The sequence below is a fragment of the Scyliorhinus torazame genome, chromosome 10 (genome assembly GCF_047496885.1).
Source record: "Scyliorhinus torazame isolate Kashiwa2021f chromosome 10, sScyTor2.1, whole genome shotgun sequence".
Taxonomy (NCBI): domain Eukaryota; kingdom Metazoa; phylum Chordata; class Chondrichthyes; order Carcharhiniformes; family Scyliorhinidae; genus Scyliorhinus; species Scyliorhinus torazame.
The window spans coordinates 182891379-182913033 of NC_092716.1; the positions used below are offsets into that span (position 1 = coordinate 182891379).

General features: G+C 47.1%; 1 protein-coding gene across 2 annotated transcripts in view; it reads left to right on the top strand.

Moving 5' to 3' along the window:
• The first annotated feature begins 8188 nt into the window (after positions 1-8188).
• LOC140384413 (uncharacterized) overlaps positions 8189-21655 on the top strand; it is a 48397-nt gene continuing 34930 nt past the window's right edge. Inside the window, exons 1-5 of one of the 2 annotated variants that reach the window (XM_072466093.1) lie at positions 8189-8359; positions 10339-10692; positions 12791-13117; positions 15258-15374; positions 20084-20506. In XM_072466093.1, coding sequence (XP_072322194.1) covers positions 8296-8359; positions 10339-10692; positions 12791-13117; positions 15258-15374; positions 20084-20506 — 1285 coding nt within the window. In that variant the 5' untranslated portion in view covers positions 8189-8295. Of the gene's footprint in view, positions 8360-10338; positions 10693-11919; positions 11976-12790; positions 13118-15257; positions 15375-20083; positions 20507-21655 lie in introns of those variants that run through there. The other variant, XM_072466094.1, reaches the window with a different exon arrangement.

Consider the following 21655-nt stretch of genomic DNA (forward strand, 5'->3'; position numbering starts at 1 on the left):
AACAAAAACAAAAACAAAACTGAATGGCAACTGCCTTGTCCAAAATAAATACTCTCCAAAAATACAATCCAGCAATCCAATATACAATTACCTATAACAACTACCTATACATATTATACATATACAATAACATCTCTGAGAGTCAGTTCGATTCCTCCCCCCCCGCCCCCCCCCCTTCCCCCCCCTCCCCCCTGGGTTGCTGCTGTTGTCTACTTCTTTTCCATTCCCACTATCTTTCTGTGAGTTAATCGACGAATGGTTGCCACCGCCTGGTGAACCCCTGAGCCGAACCCCTTAACACAAACTTAAACCGTTCTAACTTTATAAACCCTGCCATGTCGTTTATCCAGGTCTCCACACCCGGGGGTTTGGCTTCCTTCCACATGAACAATATCCTGCGCCGGGCTACTAGGGACGCAAAGGCCAACACATCAGCCTCTCTCGCCTCCTGCACTCCCGGCTCTTCTGCAACCCCAAATATAGCCAACCCCCAGCTTGGTTCGACCCGGACCCGCACCACCTTCGAAAGCACCTTTGCCACCCCCACCCAGAACCCCTGTAGTGCCGGGCATGACCAGAACATGTGGGTGTGATTCGCTGGGCCTCTCGAGCATCTCGCACACCTATCCTCTACCCCCAAAAAGTTATTGAGCCGTGCTCCAGTCATATGCGCCCTATGTAACACCTTAAATTGTATCAGGCTTAGCCTGGCACACGAGGACGATGAGTTTACCCTACGTAGGGCATCAGCCCACAGCCCCTCCTCAATCTCCTCCCCCAGCTCCCCTTCCCACTTCCCTTTCAGCTCATCCACCATGATCTCCCCCTCGTCCCTCATTTCCCTGTATATGTCCGACACCTTACCATCCCCCACCCATGTCTCTGAGATCACTCTATCCTGCACCTCCTGTGTCGGGAGCTGCGGGAATTCCCTCACCTGTTGCCTCGCGAAAGCCCTCAATTGCATGTACCGAAATGCATTCCCTTGGGGCAACCCATATTTTTCTGTCAGCGCTCCCAGACTCGCAAACGTCCCATCTACAAACAGATCTCTCAGTTGTACTACCCCAGCTCTTTGCCATGCTCCAAATCCCCCATCCATTCTCCCCGGAACGAACCTATGATTGTTTCTTATCGGGGACCGCACAGAAGCTCCCGTCCCTCCCCTATGCCGTCTCCACTGCCCCCAAATTTTCAATGTAGCCACCACCACCGGGCTTGTGGTGTATTTCTTTGGTGAGAACGGCAACGGCGCCGTCACCATTGCTTGTAGGCTAGTCCCCCTACAGGACGCCCTCTCCAATCTCTTCCACGCCGCTCCTTCCCCTTCTCCCATCCACTTACACACCATTGAAACATTGGCGGCCCAGTAGTACTCACTTAGGCTCGGTAGTGCCAGCCCCCCCTGTCCCTACTACGCTGCAAGAATCCCCTCCTCACTCTCGGGGTCTTCCCAGCCCACACCAAACTCATAATACTCTTCTCGATTCTTTTGAAAAAAGGCTTCGTGATCACCACCGGGAGGCACTGAAACACAAAAAGGAATCTCGGGAGGACCACCATTTTAACCGCCTGCACCCTACCTGCCAATGACAGGGACACCGTGTCCCATCTCTTAAAGTTCTCCTCCATCTGTTCCACCAACCGCGTTAAGTTAAGCCTGTGTAATGTACCCCAATTCTTGGCTATCTGGATCCCCAAGTACCGGAAGTCCCTTGTTACCTTCCTCAACGGTAAATCCTCTATCTCTCTGCTCTGCTCCCCTGGATGCACCACAAACAACTCACTTTTCCCCATGTTCAGTTTGTACCCTGAAAAATCCCCAAACTCCCCAAGTATCCGCATTATCTCTGGCATCCCCTCCGCCGGGTCCGCCACATATAGCAACAAATCATCCGCATACAGAGATACCCGGTGTTCTTCTCCTCCCCTGAGTACTCCCCTCCACTTCCTGGAACCCCTCAATGCTATGGCCAGGGGTTCAATCGCCAGTGCAAACAATAACGGGGACAGAGGACATCCCTGCCTCGTCCCTCTATGGAGCCGAAAATAGTCAGACCCCCGTCCATTCGTGACCACGCTCGCCATCGGGGCCCTATACAGCAACTGTACCCACCTGATATACCCATCCCCAAAACCAAATCTCCTCAGCACCTCCCACAGATAATCCCACTCCACTCTATCAAATGCTTTCTCGGCATCCATCGCCACCACTATCTCCGCTTCCCCCTCTGGTGGGGGCATCATCATTACCCCTAGCAGCCTCCGTATATTTGTATTCAGCTGTCTCCCCTTCACAAACCCAGATTGGTCCTCATGAACCACCCACGGGACACAATCCTCTATCCTCATTGCCATTACCTTGGCCAGAATCTTAGCGTCCACATTCAGAAGGGAAATGGGCCTGTAGGACCCGCATTGCAGCGGGTCTTTTTCCTTCTTTAGGAGGAGCGATATCATTGCCTCTGACATAGTCGGGGGCAACTGCCCCCTTTCCCTCGCCTCATTAAAGGTTCTCATCAGTAGCGGGGCCAGCAAGTCCATATATTTCCTATAGAATTCAACTGGGAATCCGTCTGGTCCCGGGGCCTTCCCCGCCTGCATACTCCCAATCTCTTTCACCACTTCCTCCGTCTCAATCTGTGCTCCCAGTCCCACCCTCTCCTGCTCCTCCACCTTGGGAAATTCCAGCTGATCCAGAAAGCACATCATTCTCTCCTTCCCATCCGGGGGCTGAGCTTCATATAATCTTTCGTAAAATGCCTTGAACACTCCATTCACTCTCTCCGCTCCCTGCTCCATCTCTCCCTCCTCATCTCTCATCCCCCCTATCTCCCTCGCTGCTCCCCTTTTCCTCAGTTGGTGGGCCAGCAACCTGCTTGCCTTCTCCCCATATTCGTACTGTACACCCCGTGCCTTCCTCCATTGTGCCTCTGCATTACCCGTAGTCAACAAGTCAAATTCTACATGTAGCCTTTGCCTTTCCCTGTACAGTCCCTCCTCCAGTGCCTCCGCATATTGTCTGTCCACCCTCAGTTCTTTCAACAACCGCTCCCTTTCCCTACCCTCCTGCTTTCCTTTATGTGCCCTAATAGATATCAGCTCCCCTCTAACCACTGCCTTCAGCGCCTCCCAGACCACTCCCACCTGTACCTCCCCATTATCATTGAGTTCCAAGTACCTTTCAATACACCCCCTCACCCTTAAGCACACCCCCTCATCTGCCAATAATCCCATGTCCATTCTCCAGGGTGGACGCTGTTGTTTTTTTTCCCCTATCTCCAGGTCCACCCAATGTGGAGCATGATTCGAAATGGCTATAGCCGTGTACTCCGTCCCCGTCACCTTTGGGATCAGTGCCCTTCCCAGAACAAAAAAGTCTATCCGTGAATAGACTTTGTGGACATAGGAGAAAAACGAAAACTCCTTACTCCTAGGTCTACTAAATCTCCAGGGGTCTACTCCTCCCATCTGCTCCATAAAGTCCTTAAGCACCCTAGCTGCAGCCGGCCTCCTTCCGGTCCTGGACCTCGATCTGTCCAGCCCTGGGTCCAGCACCGTATTAAAATCTCCACCCATTATCAACTTCCCCACTTCTAGGCCCGGGATTCGTCCTAACATACGCCTCATAAAGTTGGCATCATCCCAGTTCGGGGCATACACGTTCACTAATACCACCGCCTCCCCTTGTAATTTACCACTCACCATCACGTATCTGCCCCCACTATCCGCCACTATAGTCTTTGCCTCAAACATTACCCGCTTCCCCACTAGTATGGCCACCCCCCTGTTTTTTGCGTCTAGCCCCGAATGAAACACCTGCCCCACCCATCCTTTGCGTAGTCTGACCTGGTCTATCAGCTTCAGATGCGTTTCCTGAAGCATAACCACATCTGCCTTAAGTTTCTTTAGGTGTGCGAGTACCCGTGCCCTCTTAATCGGCCCATTCAGCCCTCTCACATTCCACGTGATCAACCGGGTTGGGGGGCTCTCCCCCCCCCCCTTGACGACTAGCCATCTCCTTTTCCAATCCAGCTCCTCACCCGGTTCCCACGTAGCCGTATCTCGCCCAAGCGGCGCCCCCCCCGCCCCGACCACCCCCCCATACCAGCTCCCCCTTCTCCCCAGCAGCAGCAACCCAGTTAACCCCCCCCACACCCCGTTAGATCCCAAACTAGCGTAATTGCACCCCCCATGTTGCTCCCAGAAGTCAGCAAACTCTGGCCGACCTCGGCTTCCCCCCGTGACCTCGGCTCACACTGTGCAAGGCCCCCTCCTTCCTGCTTTCCTGTTCCCGCCGTGATTACCATAGCGCGGGAACAAAGCCCGCGCTTCCCTTTTGGCCCCGCCCCCAACGGCCGGCGCCCTCAGCTCCTCATCCTCCCTCCCCCACGACATGGGGAAGAGAGAAAAGTTACAGGGTCGCAGGATTAACAACTTGGGAAGTCATCACTTCCCTCTTTTCCCCCCCTTCATCCCACATATTCACACCCCCACTTTGTCCCAAACGTTCTTTTTATGGCCCGCTCACTCCAGTTTCTCCTCGACAATAAATGTCCACGCCTCATCTGCCGTTTCAAAGTAGTGGTGTTTCCCTTGATGTGTGACCCACAGTCTTGCCGGTTGCAGCATTCCAAATTTAATCTTCCGTTTGTGCAGCACCGCCTTGGCCCGATTAAAGCTTGCCCTCCTTCTCGCCACCTCCGCACTCCAATCTTGATATACGCGGATCACCACGTTCTCCCACCTACTGCTCCGAGTTTTCTTTGCCAATCTGAGGACCATCTCTCTGTCCTTATATCGGAGAAATCTCACCACTATGGCTCGAGGAATTTCTCCAGCCCTCGGTCTTCGCGCCATAACTCGATAGGCTCCCTCCACCTCCAGTGGACCCGTCGGGGCCTCCGATCCCATTAACGAGTGCAGCATCGTGCTCACATATGCCCCGACGTCCGCCCCTTCTACACCTTCGGGAAGACAAAGAATCCTTAAATTCTTCCTCCTCGCATTATTCTCCAGCACCTCCAGCCTTTCCACACACCTTTTGTGTTGTGCCTCGTGCATCTCCGTTTTCACCACCAGGCCCTGTATGTCGTCCTCATTCTCAGCAGCCTTTGCCTTCACGACCCGAAGCTCCTGTTCCTGGGTCTTTTGCTTCTCCTTTAGCCCCTCAATCGCTTGTAATATCGGGGCCAACAGCTCCTTCTTCATCTCCTTTTTGAGTTCTTCCACGCAATGCCGCAGTAACTCTTTTTGGTCAGGGCCCCATATTAAACTGCCTCCTTCCGACGCCATCTTGCTTTGTGCCTGCCTTCCTGGCCGCTGCTCTAGAGGATCTACCGCAATCCGGCCACCTTCCTCTCTTTTTTCCATCCGTGTCCAGGGGGGATTCCCTTCTGGATTACCGCACAGTGTTTTTTGCCGTTAAAATTGCCGTTGGGGCTCCTATCAAGAGTCCAAAAGTCCGTTCCACCTGGAGCTGCCGAAACGTGCGACTTAGCTGGTCATCGCCGCACCCGGAACCCCCAACAACAATTTCTGCCCCTCTTCTATCCAGGTTTCCGTGATGGCCACCACATCGTAGTCCCAAGTACCGATCCATGCCTTAAGTTCACCCACCTTATTCCTGATGCTTCTTGCGTTGAAGTATATACACTTCAACCCATCTGCGTGCCTGCAAGTACTCTCCTTTGTCAGTGTTCCCTTCCCTACTGCCTCACTACACGCTTTGGCATCCTGAATATCGGCTACCTTAGTTGCTGGACTACAAATCCGGTTCCCATTCCCCTGCCAAATTAGTTTAAACCCTCCCGAAGAGTACTAGAAAACCTCCCTCCCAGGATATTGGTGCCCCTCTGGTTCAGATGCAACCGGTCCTGCTTGTCCAGGTCCCATCTTCCCCAGAATGCGCTCCAATTATCCAAATACCTGAAGCCCTCCCTCCTACACCATTCCTGCAGCCACGTGTTCAGCTGCACTCTCTCCCGATTCCTAGCCTCACTATCACGTGGCACCGGCAACAAACCAGAGATGACAACTCTGTCTGTCCTGGCTTTTAACTTCCAGTCTAATGCCCTAAACTCGTTTATTACCTCTACACCCCTTTTCCTACCTACGTCGTTGGTACCAATGTGCACCACGACTTCTGGCTGCTCCCCCTCCCCCTTAAGGATCCTGAAGACACGATCCGAGACATCCCTGGCCCTGGCACCCGGGAGGCAACATACCTTCCGGGAGTCTCGCTCGCGACCACAGAATCTCCTATCTATTCCCCTAACCATTGAATCTCCTATTACTATTGCTTTTCTATTCTCCCCCTTTCCCTTCTAAGCCCCAGAGCCAGACTCAGTGCCAGAGACCTGGCCGCTAGGGCCTTCCCCCGGTAGGTCATCCCCCCCAACAGCATCCAAAACGGTATACTTGTTTTGAAGGGGAACAGCCACGAGGGATCCCTGCATTGTCTGCCTGTTTGTTTTCTTTCCCCTGACTGTAACCCAGCTACTCTTGTCCTGTACGGGGTGTGGTTACCTCCCTGTAACTCTTCCATATCACCCCCTCTGCCTCCCGGATGATCCGAAGTTCATCCAGCTTCAGCTCCAGTTCCCTAACACGGTCTTTGAGGAGCTGGAGTTGGGTGCACTTCCCACAGGTATAGTCAGCGGGGACACCGGTGGTATCCCTCACCACCCACATCCTACAGGAGGAGCATGCAACTGGCCTAGCCTCCATCCCCTCTTACCTTACAGAATATAGCTAACCTGTGGACCAACTGGACCTCCGCCCTCCGACTCTGCTCCCAGTCAGCTGCACTCTCTGTAAACCCCTGGCTCCCTTCTCGCTCTTTGTGGAAATGTAGGAAACGAAATGAAAGGAGTGCCTTATTCCCTCCTCACCTAACTCCCTCAGTCACCAAACTCTCACTATAGCACTCAAATGCACCAAATTCAACACTCCCTCAGTCACCAAACTCTCACTCAGTGCAAACAAAGTCTGCACTGTAGTGGATCACTTTTATATTGTGAATCGAGCCTCTGAAAACTGGCCTAATCCAATTAACTAATTAACATGCTCCAGCTGCAAGTATCTCCAAGTAGAACCTTTGTTTAAAGTTGATTGAAAATTCACTTTCTTCTAAACCAAACAGCAACTTTTAAGTTAATTAACTATATAAAAGAAAGACTAGACTTTAGATAAAATGAAGCCTTATACTCCCTCAGTGTCCAAACTCAATTCCTGTTGAGCTCAGGAATAAACTACCTTGGTTGGAACTCCTGGTGGTTGGGTGATTTATGGAATCCACAACTTTCCACACCAAATCATAAAATCCCTACAGTGCAGAAGGTGTCCATTCAGCCCTTCATGTCTGCACCGACCCTCTGAAAGAGCATCTTATCTGGGCCCACTCCCCCACCCTATACCCAAAACCGCATTTTATGTTTGGACACTAAGGGGCAATTTATCATGGCCAATCGAGCTAACCTGCTCATCTTTGGCCTGTGGGAGGAAACCAGAGCACCCAGAGGAAACCCACGCAGACACGGGGAGAATGTGTAAACTCCATACAGACTGTCACCAAAGGCTGGTATTGAACCTGCGTCCCTGGCGCTGCGAGGCAGCGGTGCCAGCTACTGAATGAATGAAAAAATGAAATGAAATGAATGAAAATCACTTATTGTCACAAGTAGGCTTCGAATGAAAGTACTATGAAAAGCCCCTAGTCGCCACATTCCGCGCCTGTTCGGGGAGGCTGGTACGGGAATTGAACCGTGCCGCTGGCCTGCCTTGGTCTGCTTTCAAAGCCAGCGATTTAGCCCAGTGTGCTAAACCAGCCCCATTACTGGGCCGCCATGCCGCCCTTTGCGGCGCCTTCTTAATGCCTTTCAAAAATCTATACATACAACAGGTACAGAATTTCCTGATCAATATTAATTGATCTTTTCTCCATTGTGTGGGCCTTCACTAATAGATGAACAAAATAAATAGCAAACTGTTTCCTTCTAAACGTGTAGCTTTGTGATCTTAGAGGAAAAGCTACAAAATCAGATAAATCAAACATTGATGTCAGCTATATATCTAATTTATTCTATGTTTATTTGATGAGTCCGCGTGCCTGTGTTTGTTTTCCATGTACTTTTATCCCTGCTCTTCTGGCTTTGACAAGTGACACGTAGCGCCTTCCAGCGGGAGAGCGCGCGCAGCCCCCCCCAGCCGGCGTCCGCCCGGCGGAAGTGAAACTCGGGCGGGGCGATTCCTGCTTCTGGGCCCGAGCGAGAGAAACCCGGGACCGGGAGGGCCATGGGCCGGACCGGGAACTTGTGGCCGCTTCTGGTGGCGCTGGCGACTCTGGCACGGCTTTCGGGTAAAGGACGGGACGGGAGCGACGCGTCCCGCCGGATTTTGAGGCCGGGGGAGGCGGGAGTCGCGCTCGCCCAGGGTGGGGTTTGCTCCTGGGCTCTTGTCGATGATCCCTGGGCCTGGAGATTGGTGACAGCGGCCGGGCCGAAGCCGGGCGGGCTAAAGGGAAAGTCACAAACCCCTGCTCCCGGCCTCTGCCAGCAGACGCGGCCGTTCGGCCCATCCTATCTGCTAGCGCTCTCCAGTTAGCCCTGTCTCTCTCTCTCTCGACCCACCCACTCACCCCCATCTCCCAACAGAGTTCTCTTCCCACCCCCAATTCGAAACATCCTTTGGAAAAGTCAACTTTAATGCCCTTTGTGGTTTCAAAGTAAGAGGTTTCCCCAGAGACCCAAGATGGGGAGGGGTTTTTTTTCCTCACAAAAAGAATTGTTAATTTAATGTCTCCACAAATGAGACTCCCACATGCTAAATGTAATGTGACCCCCACCGAGCGGCCCACATCCAACGTCTTAGAGGGACAAGTGGCACACCGCCACACGACACTGTGGCTGGGTCATTGAATGCAAGGTGGACTTTTGATCGGTCAGGTGTTGGAAAGTTATTGAGGACGGTGTTGGTGGAGGGTTGGGCAGGCAGAAAAGTGGAATTGAAGCCACAATCAGACAGCCCATGATCTTATTGAATGGTGAAGCAGGCTCGTGGGGCCAGACCCAGTCTCAAAATCCAGTGGATGAGTGCCGCTTCCTGTTTCTTATGTTCTTATGGCGACAGCTGGCTACATTATTTTTTTTTAGCTAATTAATGATATATGAGCATCGTTGGCAAGTCAGCATTTATTGCGGAGTTGGCGATTAGGTTATTACATTTGTGTCGGAGTTTGTGGAGGAAAACAGCCCAAGAGTTGCCTCAACCTAATTAGATCAGCTGTGAAAATAGTAAAAGCACATGGATGAATGTAAATAAATTATTACACATTAAATGTAAAAGTTTGTAACTCGGTCAAAAAACCATAAGTCTGTAGTGAATGGATTTGAGCTAATGTGACCTCCGTAATGATGTATCGCTGGCTCCAGTGGTTTCATCAGTGATTGAGTGAGCCATGCGTAGATCATCTATCAGCATCATTAATCTATGTCAAGAGGAGAGCCAATGAGATGGCACTTATAGCTTGAGCACTGGGAGTTAAAGTTGAAGTTGCCGATTGCACTGAGCGCTGATTGGTGTTGCTGCAGTGTTTGTTCTGATGAGTGCAAGACAAAATGCTTTGGCAACACATCTCTCTTTTCATTAATACCCAAGTTCTGTGCTGCCAAGAGCTGGTTGATATTAGGACAGTTGACCAAAAGCTTGGTTAAAGACGCAGATTTTAAGGCCCGTCTTAGGAAGGGAAGAGAAGTGAAGAGGTTTCGGAAGGAAATTCCAACGCTTAAAGTTTAGCCAGCTGAAGACATGACTACCATTGATGGAGTTATCAAAATTGGTGATGAGCAAGAGGGGGGCATTGGAGGGCTGTATCAAACTTGGAGGCTGTCAGAGTTGGGGAAGATTACAGAGGTAGGAAGGCCCTGGTAGGATTTGAAAATAATGAGGGGAATATTTTGTCTTGTGGGACCAGTGTAGGTCAGGTTAGATAAAACGGATTTGATGAATAAATGTAGATGTTGCCACAGCCCTTATGGGAATTGAACCCATGGGAATTGAACCCGCACTGTTGCACCGCATCATGAATCAGCCGCCCAGCCAACTGAGCTAACAGACCCCCAGTTTGATGAGCAGAATGCGGGCAGTAAAATTTAGAATGAGCTGAAGTTCATGGAGGTTGGAAGATGGGAGACTGACAGGAGAGCATTGGAATGGGTTGGATAAATAAATGAGGAATGAAGGAATAGAAGGTTAGATTAAGAAATGTTGCAGGGGACGAAGTAGGGATGTTAAGTTGGAATGGTCTTTTGACGTTATCTGTTCTTATTAAATCTGCAGAAAGCAAGTTGAAGTTGAAAGTGAGTCAAAGTCCTGTGGAAGTAATTTATAATGAAAATAGTCTGCTGCTGTGCGAAATCTCTGAACTCACTGGGGCGACATTGGAATCGAAGAATTTGGGCGTTTTGTGGACTGTCACTCGTGGCACTGAAGCATCAACAGCCTTTTCCTACACTTCTGGAGATGTACAGGAGGCATGGCCAGAAGCCGAGATTTTGGAAAGCTCCATTCTAAATGGAAACATGTCACTGTTGCTCAGACATGTCACATTTAAACATACTGGACAGTATAAATGTGAAGTTGTTATTCCACCAAATAATAAGGCCTCTCAGACAGTAAAGCTCGAGGTTTTAGGTAAGCTGACTTATTGCCGTTACTGTAATTTATAACTTGCAGTCGTCTTTCCATCTTTTGGAAGCTTAATCTTGTGGAGGGAATGCCCTTAATTACAAAAGCAAACTGCTGCAGATGCTGGAAATCCTGAAACGAAAATGCTGTAAATACTCAGGTTAGGCAAATCTGTGGAGAGAGAAGCAGAGTTAAAGTTTCAGCTCGATGACCGTTCATCAGAATAATTTATAAAATAAATAGATTGCACCTGGTGTTTAATACTTTCTTTTTTTTAAAATGAATTTCGAGTACCCAATTATATTTTTTCCAATCAAGGGGCAATTTAGCGTGGCCAACCCACCTACGCTGCACATCTTTTTGGGTTGTGGGGGTGAGATCCACGCAGACACGGGGAGAATGTGCCAACTCCACACGGACAGTGACCCGGGGTCGGGATCGAACCTGGGTCCTCGGTGCCGTGAGGCAGCAGTGCTATGCCAACGTGCCTCCCTGTGTTTAATGCTTTCTGACCTAATTTGTGTACTTGCATTATTGGGCCATTGATATGTGTTGAGAAGCTGTGTTCTGTACTTCATTTAGATGTTGGAAGCAGTTTATCCATGTAATGCACAGTAAAATCTCAGGGTTGATCACTGAAAGGACTAATCAAAGGTAGCAAATAGAGTAAGGTGTATGTGTTAGTGGGAAATAAATTGGGTGAAACTCACTATTAATTCTATAATCAAGTAAGCAGCATTAAAATTAAAGTTTGGAAAGTATTCAGACAGCTTTCCTCCTAGCAGATGTAGGAGGAGGCTTTTTGAGCAGTTTTCCTTTACCTTCACTTCCACACACATGAAGATCTGTTCCTTCTGGCACACTGTAATCTTGATACAACAATAAAAATTAATAAAAAATCCAGACCAGCTTTCAGTTGAAAGTGTTGGTCTTGTAAGGCAGCATTTTGAGAAGTAAATAATACACAAATATATGCTGTTAAATATGATTATCTGTAAGAGCTGCTTAAATATTTTTTGCATTTGGAACTGAAACCGGTTAATTGTTCCCACATACGTCGTCAGGCTTCTCTGAAATGTAAATGCTACTCTGTGTTAAGAAAGGAAGAACTTGCATTTGTACACCTCCTTTTACCTCCGGAAGATGTCACATTCATTCAGTTATATTGAGTCTGCAACATAGCAAAAGGCATTTTGGTCCAACTGGTCATGAAACCTTTTTGTTACCTTGTAGCCAAACCAGCAGGTCACCTTCAGCTTCTCGATCCAAGAGAAAAGACCCCAAAACTTGTAAGTCTTTCTTGATAACTATAACCTTGCAGTTCTGGTATCACCCTTATGAATCATGGACACGTTCTCTGATGGCTCCATATCCATTTTATAATATGGAAACCAGAACTGTGTACAGTACTCCGGATGGGATATAATCAAGTTTCTATGTAAGTTTAATCCTGTTTTTCAATTATATCCTCTATAAATGAATCACTGTGCTGACCTAATTAACTAGAATTGATCCTAGTGATTAGTCAATCTGAACCCATAGATCCCCTCTTCCCTACCCCATTTCCACTTCTTATCCAGCCAGTATGTGGCCCCTTTATTCTTCTTACCAAAATGCACTAGCTCACCCTTATTGAAATTAATTTTCCCGCATTGTTTATTTTAGTTTATTGATGTCATCTATTTTTGTCACTTCTTCGTTTGAGCTGGACTTCAGCCTCCAATTTGCTGTCTTATGCAGGTTTTGGAATTTTACTTTGATTCCAGAGTCCAAACTGTTAATGTAAAGGGTGAACAAAGCGGTCCTATCTTTTGCCAGTCTGATTAGTTACCCCTAACCTCTACACTAGCTAGGCTTTCTGTTTGGCTATCCATTCGGCCATGTGTTTAACTCTCTTTTTAAACATAGGAATCAACACCAGTTGCCCTCTAGTCCTCTGGCACCATTCCACTTACGAATGATTTTTAATATCTATATGTTTAGTATGTATATCTAATAATGCATAACTTCACTAATTCACAAACTTATGTTAGCATGCTCCACATTACTTTCGAAGTATAGCCAGAATTATTAGTGACACTAACAAACCTGTTTATCTTGGCAGCACGTCCCACCGTAACTGTGGTTTCAGAAAAAGTTGTGGAAGTTGGCACGGGTGGAGAGATGGCCTTGGGTTGTCACTTAAGTGGCTACTATCCTTGTGAAAGCAATGCTGAATGGTTTCAGTCAATTCCATCGCAAGAAGAAAGAAAATTATTAACTGACATTTGCATCGCCCCAACTGTCAAAAACCCTGATGGAACCTGTAACGTAACCACTGAGGTTAGATTGGAACCTCATGTAGAAGACATTGGCAGCACTTTCGAATGCCTTGTCACACACAAGACATTTTCAGAGCCTTACTTGGTTCAAGCCTCCGTGACTTTGAAAGGTCAGTTGTGGTGACAATGCAAATCTTTCCTTAAGTTTGTATTGAAAAAAACTTCAGTGTTAACCAATGTTTTTTTTGTTGTATTATTCGTTCTTGGCATATGGGCGTCGCTGGCTGAACTAGCAATTGTTCCCCATCCCTAATTGCCTGGCTTGCTAGGCCATTTCAGTTGGGAGCAGTTGAGAGTCAACTTCATCGCTTTATGGGTCTGGAGTCACATGTAGGCCTGACTTGGTAAGGACGGCAGATTTCCTTACCTGAAGGACATTAGTGAATCAGATGGGTTTTTATGACAATGGTCATCATTAGACTTTTAATTCCAGATTTTTATTGAATTCAAATTTCACCATCTGCCATGGTGGGATTCGAGCCTGGGACTCCAGTGCATTACCTTGGCATGAGGGAGTTTAATCCCGACAAAATGTGAGGTAATGCATTCTGGAAGGTCTAATACAGGTAGGGAATATACAGTGAATGGTAGAACCCTCAAGAGTACTGACAGTCAGAGAGATCGTGGTGTACAGGTCCACAGGTCACTGAAAGGGGCAACACAGGTGGAGAAGGTAGTCAAGAAGGCAAACGGCATGCTTGCCTTCATTGGCTGAGGCATTGAGTATAAAAATTGGCAAGTCATGTTGCAGCTGTATAGAACCTTAGTTAGGCCACGCTTGGAGTATAGTGTTCAATTCTGGTCGCCACACTACCAGAAGGATGTGGAGGCTTTAGAGAGGGTGCAGAAGACATTTACCAGGATGTTGCCTGGTATGGAGGGCATTAGCTATGAGGAGAGGTTGAATTAACTTGGTTTGTTCTCACTGGAACGACGGAGGTTGAGGGGCGACCTGATAGAGGTCTACAAAACTGAGGGGCATAGACAGAGTGGATAATCAGAGACTTTTTCCCAGGGTAGAGGGGTCAATTACTAGGGGGCATAGGCTTAAGGTGCAAGGGGCAAGGTTTAGAGGAGATGTACGAGGCAAGTTTTTTAAACCGAGGGTAGTGGGTGCCTGGAACTCGCTGCCGGAGAAGGTGGTGGGAGCAGGGATGATAGTGACATTTAAGGGGCATCTTGACAAATACATGAATAGGATGGGAATAGAGGGATACGGACCCAGGAAGTGTAGAAGATTTTAGTTTAGATGGGCAGCATGGTCGGCGCAGGCTTGGAGTGCCGAAGGGCCTGTTCCTGTGCTGTACTTTTCTTTGTTCTTGTTCTTGGGTGTCTGGATTACCAACCCAGTGACAATAACACTACGCCATCATCTCCCCACATTACAATATACTGCAGCCGTAACGTCTTGGGGAAACAATTAAATAAGAAACTTTTAGATGGATTTGTTTGATACTGACAGGTATTGACTTTTGAACTTTCTTTTGTTTATTGAGATATATTTTTAGAGAACACTTTTAAATGGAGTTGCATATCAACACCAATCAACTTCTTTCTATTGATATGAACAAATTAGATAGCATGTATGTTGTGAATAATTCTTGTGTTACGAGTATGTTGTGAGAGGTTTATTGAATTCATTAATGAGATTTGTGTTCCATCGAATAAGCTGAACACAGTTTCCATACCAAGCATCTATTTCTGACCTTCAGATGTGACTTGATGACTGCATGATTCTTGAGAAAGTTTAATTGATTGTAATTTTCCAGTTCATTGCATGAACAGATCTTTTTTACATAGAAAATAGGAGCAGGAGGAGGCCATTTGGCTCTTCGAGCCTGCTCCGCCATTCATTATGATCAAGGCCGATCATTCAACTCAATAGCTTAATCCTGCGTTCCCCCCATATCCTTTGATCCCCTTCACCCTAAGTGCTATATGTAACTGCTTCTTGAAAACATACAATGTTATGGCCTCAACTACTTCCTGTGGTAACGAATTCCACAGGCTCACCACTCTCTAGGTGAAGAAATTGCTCCTCATCTTTTTCCTAAAATGGTCTACCCCATATCCTCAGATTGTGATTCCTGGTTCTGGACACACCCATCATCGGGAACATCCTTCCTGCATCTACTCTGTCTAGTCCTGTTAGAATTTTATAGGTATCTCTAATCTACTTGATCCTATTATGCAGTTACACAGGTGCAATCAAAAAGTTAAGTGTGAGAAATATTCCTTTTTTTTTTACAGAAGCAGAAATTCGTCTGTCAACTTCATCAATAGTCGGAAGCGTGATTGCAAGCATTATTATTTCTATTGCCCTAACAGCACTCGTAATTTTCCTCTACCTGCGGTTCTGTTATAAAGGTAAATCTGCATTCTCGGTGTTGTGTGCCACTTTGGACAGTTTAGGGAATAATCTTGAGAGTAAGATGACACCAAAGGAAATTTAGGTTAATAACTGGGAGGATGGCTGTGCATCGAAAAATTTTATTGCTTCATTGTTGCTGTTATTGCAGCAAATGTTTCAGTCTTCTGGATAACCAATAATATCTCTCATTTGCTATGATATGATTTGCTATGATATGTTTTTTTTCTTCAGCTTGTAGCAGTTCGAATCAAATTTGGTTGCAGGCACATTGGCTTTGAAACTACTCCATAGGCTTGGAATGCAAATACATAATTATTGTAGTATTGTTGCAAGAAGAGTAAAACTGTTGAAGCTTTTCGTCTTTTCAAAGTGAACAATTTATCATGGGAAAGAGTGCTGATGGTTGACAAGTGTTGCCATGGCCAATGCACCAGGCAAGTGTTGCCATGGCCAATGCACCAGGCAAGTGTTGCCATGGCCAATGCACCAGGCAAGTGTTGCCATGGCCAATGCACCAGGCAAGTGTTGCCATGGCCAATGCACCAGGCAAGTGTTGCCATGGCCAATGCACCAGGCAAGTGTTGCCATGGCCAATGCACCAGGCAAGTGTTGCCATGGCCAATGCACCAGGCAACAGTTGTTCACAAGCTTTTGGCTAAATTCAAACTAGCCAAGTCAACTTTGGTTGCGGTGTTTCCATGGGAGTACCTTAGGGAATTGTTGCCATCCCCACCCCCAAGCTTTTCTTTTGTTGCAAACGTTGCAACGCCGGGACATGTTATTTGTGTTTACAGAGGGCAGGACCCTGTGTATAAATAGGTGTAGTTTCTAGTAAGCATAAATTAACTCCATTGCAAGCCAACTGATGACCTTGAATTGGTTGTTATTGTAATACTTGGCACATTCTGGATTGTTAAGTAATAGCTGACCAATCACAGTTAATGTTGTTTCCTGTGTTCTGAGTTGTGCAAGCACTGGCTGGTTGAGTACAGTTCACACTCTGCCCTGTTGTGAACAGCTGAAATGATGTGCAGTTTGATATGATCCACCAGTCATTGGAATATAAGGCCGACATTCCTGGCATCACACTAGCATAGAAACACATATACCACATTACTCATTGTTCATTCGTAGAATAGGCACAAGGCTATTGACAGCAGCATCCTGTTAGTGGAGAAAATCACTCGTGTTGCTACTGCATGATAGCAGTGTGAAACAGCTAGCTTCACCTGTTGCTCAAATTTTGCAATATCTTGCCCTTCCAGTGTAGTCCAAGGTAGTCTCTGCACTTTTCGGCACCAGAACTGTTAGTCTTGGGGCCCATTCATGAGTTATGTGATGTTCAGCAAATAAAGACCTGATTGGGATAGCCAATTTCCTGCAGGAAAGCTTTGATGTGACCTATTCTGGCACCAAGATTTCATGAGCAAATGGCTCGGGGCCTATTTATGAGGTTGCTTATAATGCAAACCTTATAGGGTGCACAGTTATAGGAGTCTCAACGCACATATTCACCAGTGAAGGTAAGCTTGCGGTAGATAGTAATAGAGAACCCCCTGGCAGATTTCTCAATTAGTAAATCGAGGGAAGGGAGCTCATTAGATTGTTCAACTTTAAAGGTGAATTTGAGTGCGGGATGGAGCCCGTTAAGGTGTGCAAGGAAATTCTTACTTGAAACTGCGGGTATAGAGCCCGATCTAACCAAATGGGAACAGAGTCCCATAGCAAGCACAGTTAGCCACGTGTTTCCTGGCACTCGCAGCGCCGAGAAACACCCTGCTATATAACACCCATCCAGTCAGATACAGGGCCTCAGTGGGGAACGTGGCTTGAGGCCGGTCTCCGCCCCATTGGAGCTCTGCTCGCCGGAACTCCACAGGGCAGCAAATGATCAGGGCTCCATTTTTAAATGGTGTCCTGATCTCTCGAGCTCCCGACACGACCCCCAAATTCTGCCCAAGCCCCAACTCACTATAAGGGGGTCTCTTGGCCGCCCTGCCCCTACCCCACCCACCGTCCAATCACCACCATATGAAAAATGCCAGTTTGGCACTGCCAGCCTAGCACACTGGCAGTGCCCTGCTAGCTGCCAATGCCACCTTGGCAGTGCCAGGCTGGCACCCAGGTGGCACTGCCAGGGTGGTGGAATGGCAGTGCCAGGGTGCCCAGGTGGCATCAGTGTCAGGGTGCCACCCTACCCAGAAGGCATACACCTTGGGGCCGCCAATCACCTGGGGGACCCACACGGATATCATTCCGTCTGGTCACTGTTTATGTAGACCAGTTCTGAACAGTGCTCACCTGAGGTCTTCACGGCACAGGGGATAAATCCCAATGCCTTGGTTACCTCGGGGAACCACATATTAGAGTGAAGCTAGCTGTCTCGCTCTTAATATACAGATTTGCCAAAACGTGATCCCGCCCATAATGTCAGGGCTTCACTGGATGTCTTGTGAAATCACCTTGATCTTGCGAGGCGTTGCGAGCTGGGTAGATCCCGGGAGCAGGTCCTTTGGCAGTTATTGGCAAAGTTGCGCCGCGGAGAGCTGCTTTTCAGGCACAGCGGGCTGGTTGATCGCGCTCATAATCTACATTTCAAAAATATGCATGGGTATGCAGTTAGGGGTCATTCTGTCAAAGACTCAATTCTGCTGAAAACTGACAAGAATGTTAACAAGAGCTTGGCGTAGACGTGATCCCATGCAACATCACCTATTTACTCATAAAAGCTGTTATTAATGTTGAACTCAACTGCACAATGTTCTGGATCCTTAAGCTCAATGAATATAGATGACAGCATGTCTAGATTGCCATGATATAGTGACACGACACAAATGTCACAAATGGCGGTGCGGTAGCACTGTTGCTCCACAGCTCCAGGGTCCCAGGTTCGATTCCCGGCTTGGGTCACTGTCTGTGTGGAGTCTGCACGTTCTCCCCGTGTCTGTGTGGGTTTCCTCCGGGTGCTCCGGTTTCCTCCCACAAGTCCTGAAAGATGAATTGGACATTCTGAATTCTCCCTCCGTGTACCCGAACAGACGCTGGAAAGTGCGACTAGGGGCTTTCACAGTAACGTCATTGCTCTGTTTAATGTAAGCCTACTTGTGACAATACAGATTATTATATTATGTCTATGGCTCCCTTGAGTGGCACATTAGTGAATAGGCGAGCAATGTCGAATGAGCACGAGGATATGTCATTGCTATCAATATGCAGGTCTGCTCGAAAGCAAGTTACAAAACGTTTGTTGGAGCTACGCAAGAGTACCAAGCTGCCTGGTGGTGTTTCTGGTGCGATCCATCCCCATGGTTTGCTGCATCAATGTATATTTGGGTTGCCCAAGAGGCACAAAAAGTTTCTCTTATTCCTTTACAGGATGTGGGCTTTCCTGGCTAGGCTAGCATTTATTGTCCATCCCTAAATATTCTTTAGAAGGTGATGATGACCTCTTCTTGAACTTCTGCAGTCCCCTGTGGTGCTGTTAGGGAGGAAGTTCCAGGACTTTGACCAAATGACAGTGAAGGAATGGCAATATTTCCAAGTAAGGATGGAGAGTGACTGGAGGGGGACTTCCAGGTGGTGTACCATCTACATGATGCACTGCTGTAACTCACCAAGGTTCCTTAGGCAGCACCATCCAAACCCACGGCCACTACCATCTAGAAGGACAAGAACAGCAGATACCTGGGAACCCCATCACCTGGAGGTTCCCCTCCAAGTCATTCACCCCCCAGACTTGGAAATATATTGGCGTTCCTTCACTGTCGATGGGTCAAAATCCTGAAACACTCTCCCTAACAGCACTGTGGGTGTGCCTACACATCAGGGACTGCAGCGGTTTATGAAGGGAGCTCGCCACCACCTTCTGAAGGGCAACAAGGGATGGGCAGTAAATGCTGGCCTAACCAGCGACGCCCACATCTTGTAAATTAACAAAATAATCTCAGCTGGCTTGTCCTTCTAGATGGTAGCAGTTGAGGTTTTGGAAGATGCTGCCTAAGGAACCTTGGGTAAGTTCCTGCAGTGCATCTTGTAGATGGTCCATACAGCTGCCACTGTTTCCAGGTGGTGGCAGGAATGAATGTTTATGGAAGAGGCACCAATCATGGCCCTGGACGATGTCAAGCCTCTTCAACTGCACTCATCCAGACATGTAGAGTGTATTCCATCACATTCCTAACCAGTGCCTTGTAGATGATGAACAGGCTTTGAGGAGTCAGGAGGTGAGTTACTCACCGCAGGATTCCTAGTCTCTGACCTGCCCTTGTAGGCACCATATTTATATAGTCCAGTTCAGTTTCCGGTCAATTGTAACCCCCAGAATGTTAGCAGGGGATTCAACAATGGTGATGATGTCAATTTATGTCTTATCTTGATTGATTCTGCACAACACGAATTGGCCAAATGGTTAAGTGAGTTGCTCCAACCAATCTAGCGCAAATTTTCTGCATGCATGGTGAATCCTTCACCTTCATAAAGATTAAGCAAGATGAAAAGCCTTCACAGTCGAGTGTGGCGACTAGGGGATTTTCACAGTAACTTCATTGCAGTGTTAATGTAAGCCTACTTGTGACAATTATAAAGATTATTATTAAATACCGTGGATAGATGCTGGAAATTTGCAATAAACACAAAAAAGCTGGAAAATCTCAGCAGGCCTGGCCGAATGATCTAACTTGAAATTGATTGATTTTTTTATTCCTAGTTGCACCAAAAGTGTCAGAAATTCAAAGACCTGTAAAACTTATACACCAAGAACTTGCAGAATTTGTATGCCAAGTATCTGGTTATCGACCTAATGTTATTACTGTCAGCTGGTATTTGAAGAGGTGCAATGAAACTAAAGAGAAATTGATTGCTGACTGGCAAGTAGACGACCTATTCCATTTCCAATTCATCACGGATAAGAAAATGGAAAGGAATGCAGATACAAGTGAAACTGGCATGAAATGGAAAGTCAAGGCAGCCAATGTCCGGAAAAACAATGATGGAACGTTCAGCATTTCCAGCATTCTTGAGGTCTATCCTGACTTTGATGTGGACAATAGTGCACAAATCACATGTAAAGTGATGCATCCATCCGAACGTGAAGGCATCTTAAGGACGATCCGCTTACAAATCGATGGAGGTAAGCTTTTAATCAAAAGCCACTATTCCGTTAGGCCAAACATCTGGATCCTTTGTGTTCAGATTGAACACGTTTCCAGTCTCCTCCTGTTTTGTGATCGCATTAAATGTTGCAAGCCTAAGACATGTTTCCTAGAACTGCCACTCTTGAATTTTCAAATTAATACTTCATGGCAATTGCAGCGACCTGTTATGGATGTCCACTTCCTGGTTGAATATTGCCACGACGTATCAGTGAGTTACGTGAGAATGGGCCCCTTGACAAAGTTTGCCCTCCTGTTATAGATGACTGGGTTAAAAGTACATGTGTTGTAGTAAAATCCTCCATCTAGAATTCTGTCCGAGTGCTTTTAAATTGTCTGATTACTGAATTGGGAAACAAAGCTGTGTAAAATTGAAAGGTACAATGGATGGCACAGTGGCACTGAAATGTTCAATATAGTATCAATAGATGAGAATACATCTGGAACCAAAACTGTAGGCTGTGAAAGAAGATAGAGGGAGTGGGAGAAGATTGCACAAACCGGCAGTGAACGGAGTGGAGCCTCAAGGAAAGCTTTAAGGCAACAGTTGCCACATACAAGGTATAAAATACAGTTCCTTCATAGTTCAGTGCTTTTCCCTTGGCCTGCGGAAACACAGTTCTGTAGAATTTTTTTTCCATCAATTGCATTATGAATTGTTTCTCTATTAATGACCGAAATGAGGAAAGAAGTGTTCTACCGTTGTAATAATATTTATTAAAAGGAAATCTATTGATGGCAATATTATATCGTAACCATTTTACAGCTTTTCTAGCCCTTGCACCCTTTTCACCTACTCACTTTAAAAAAAGTATTTTGATTATTTTAGCTCTTTTATCATATACCTCCTTTTTAGTTGAACATTTAAAAAATTCATTTCCGAGATGTGGGCTTTGCTGGTTAGGCCAGCATTTACTGCCCATCCTGAGTTGCCCTTCAGTAGGTAGTGGTGAGGTGCCTTCTTAAATCACTGCAGTTCCTAAGGTGTAGGTACACCCACAGTGCTGTTAGGGAGGGTGTTCCAGGAATTTGACCTATCGACAGTGAAGGAACGGCGATATATTTCCAATTTGGGGTGGTGAGTGAATTGGATGGGAACCTCCAGTTGGTGGGGTTCTCGGGTCTCT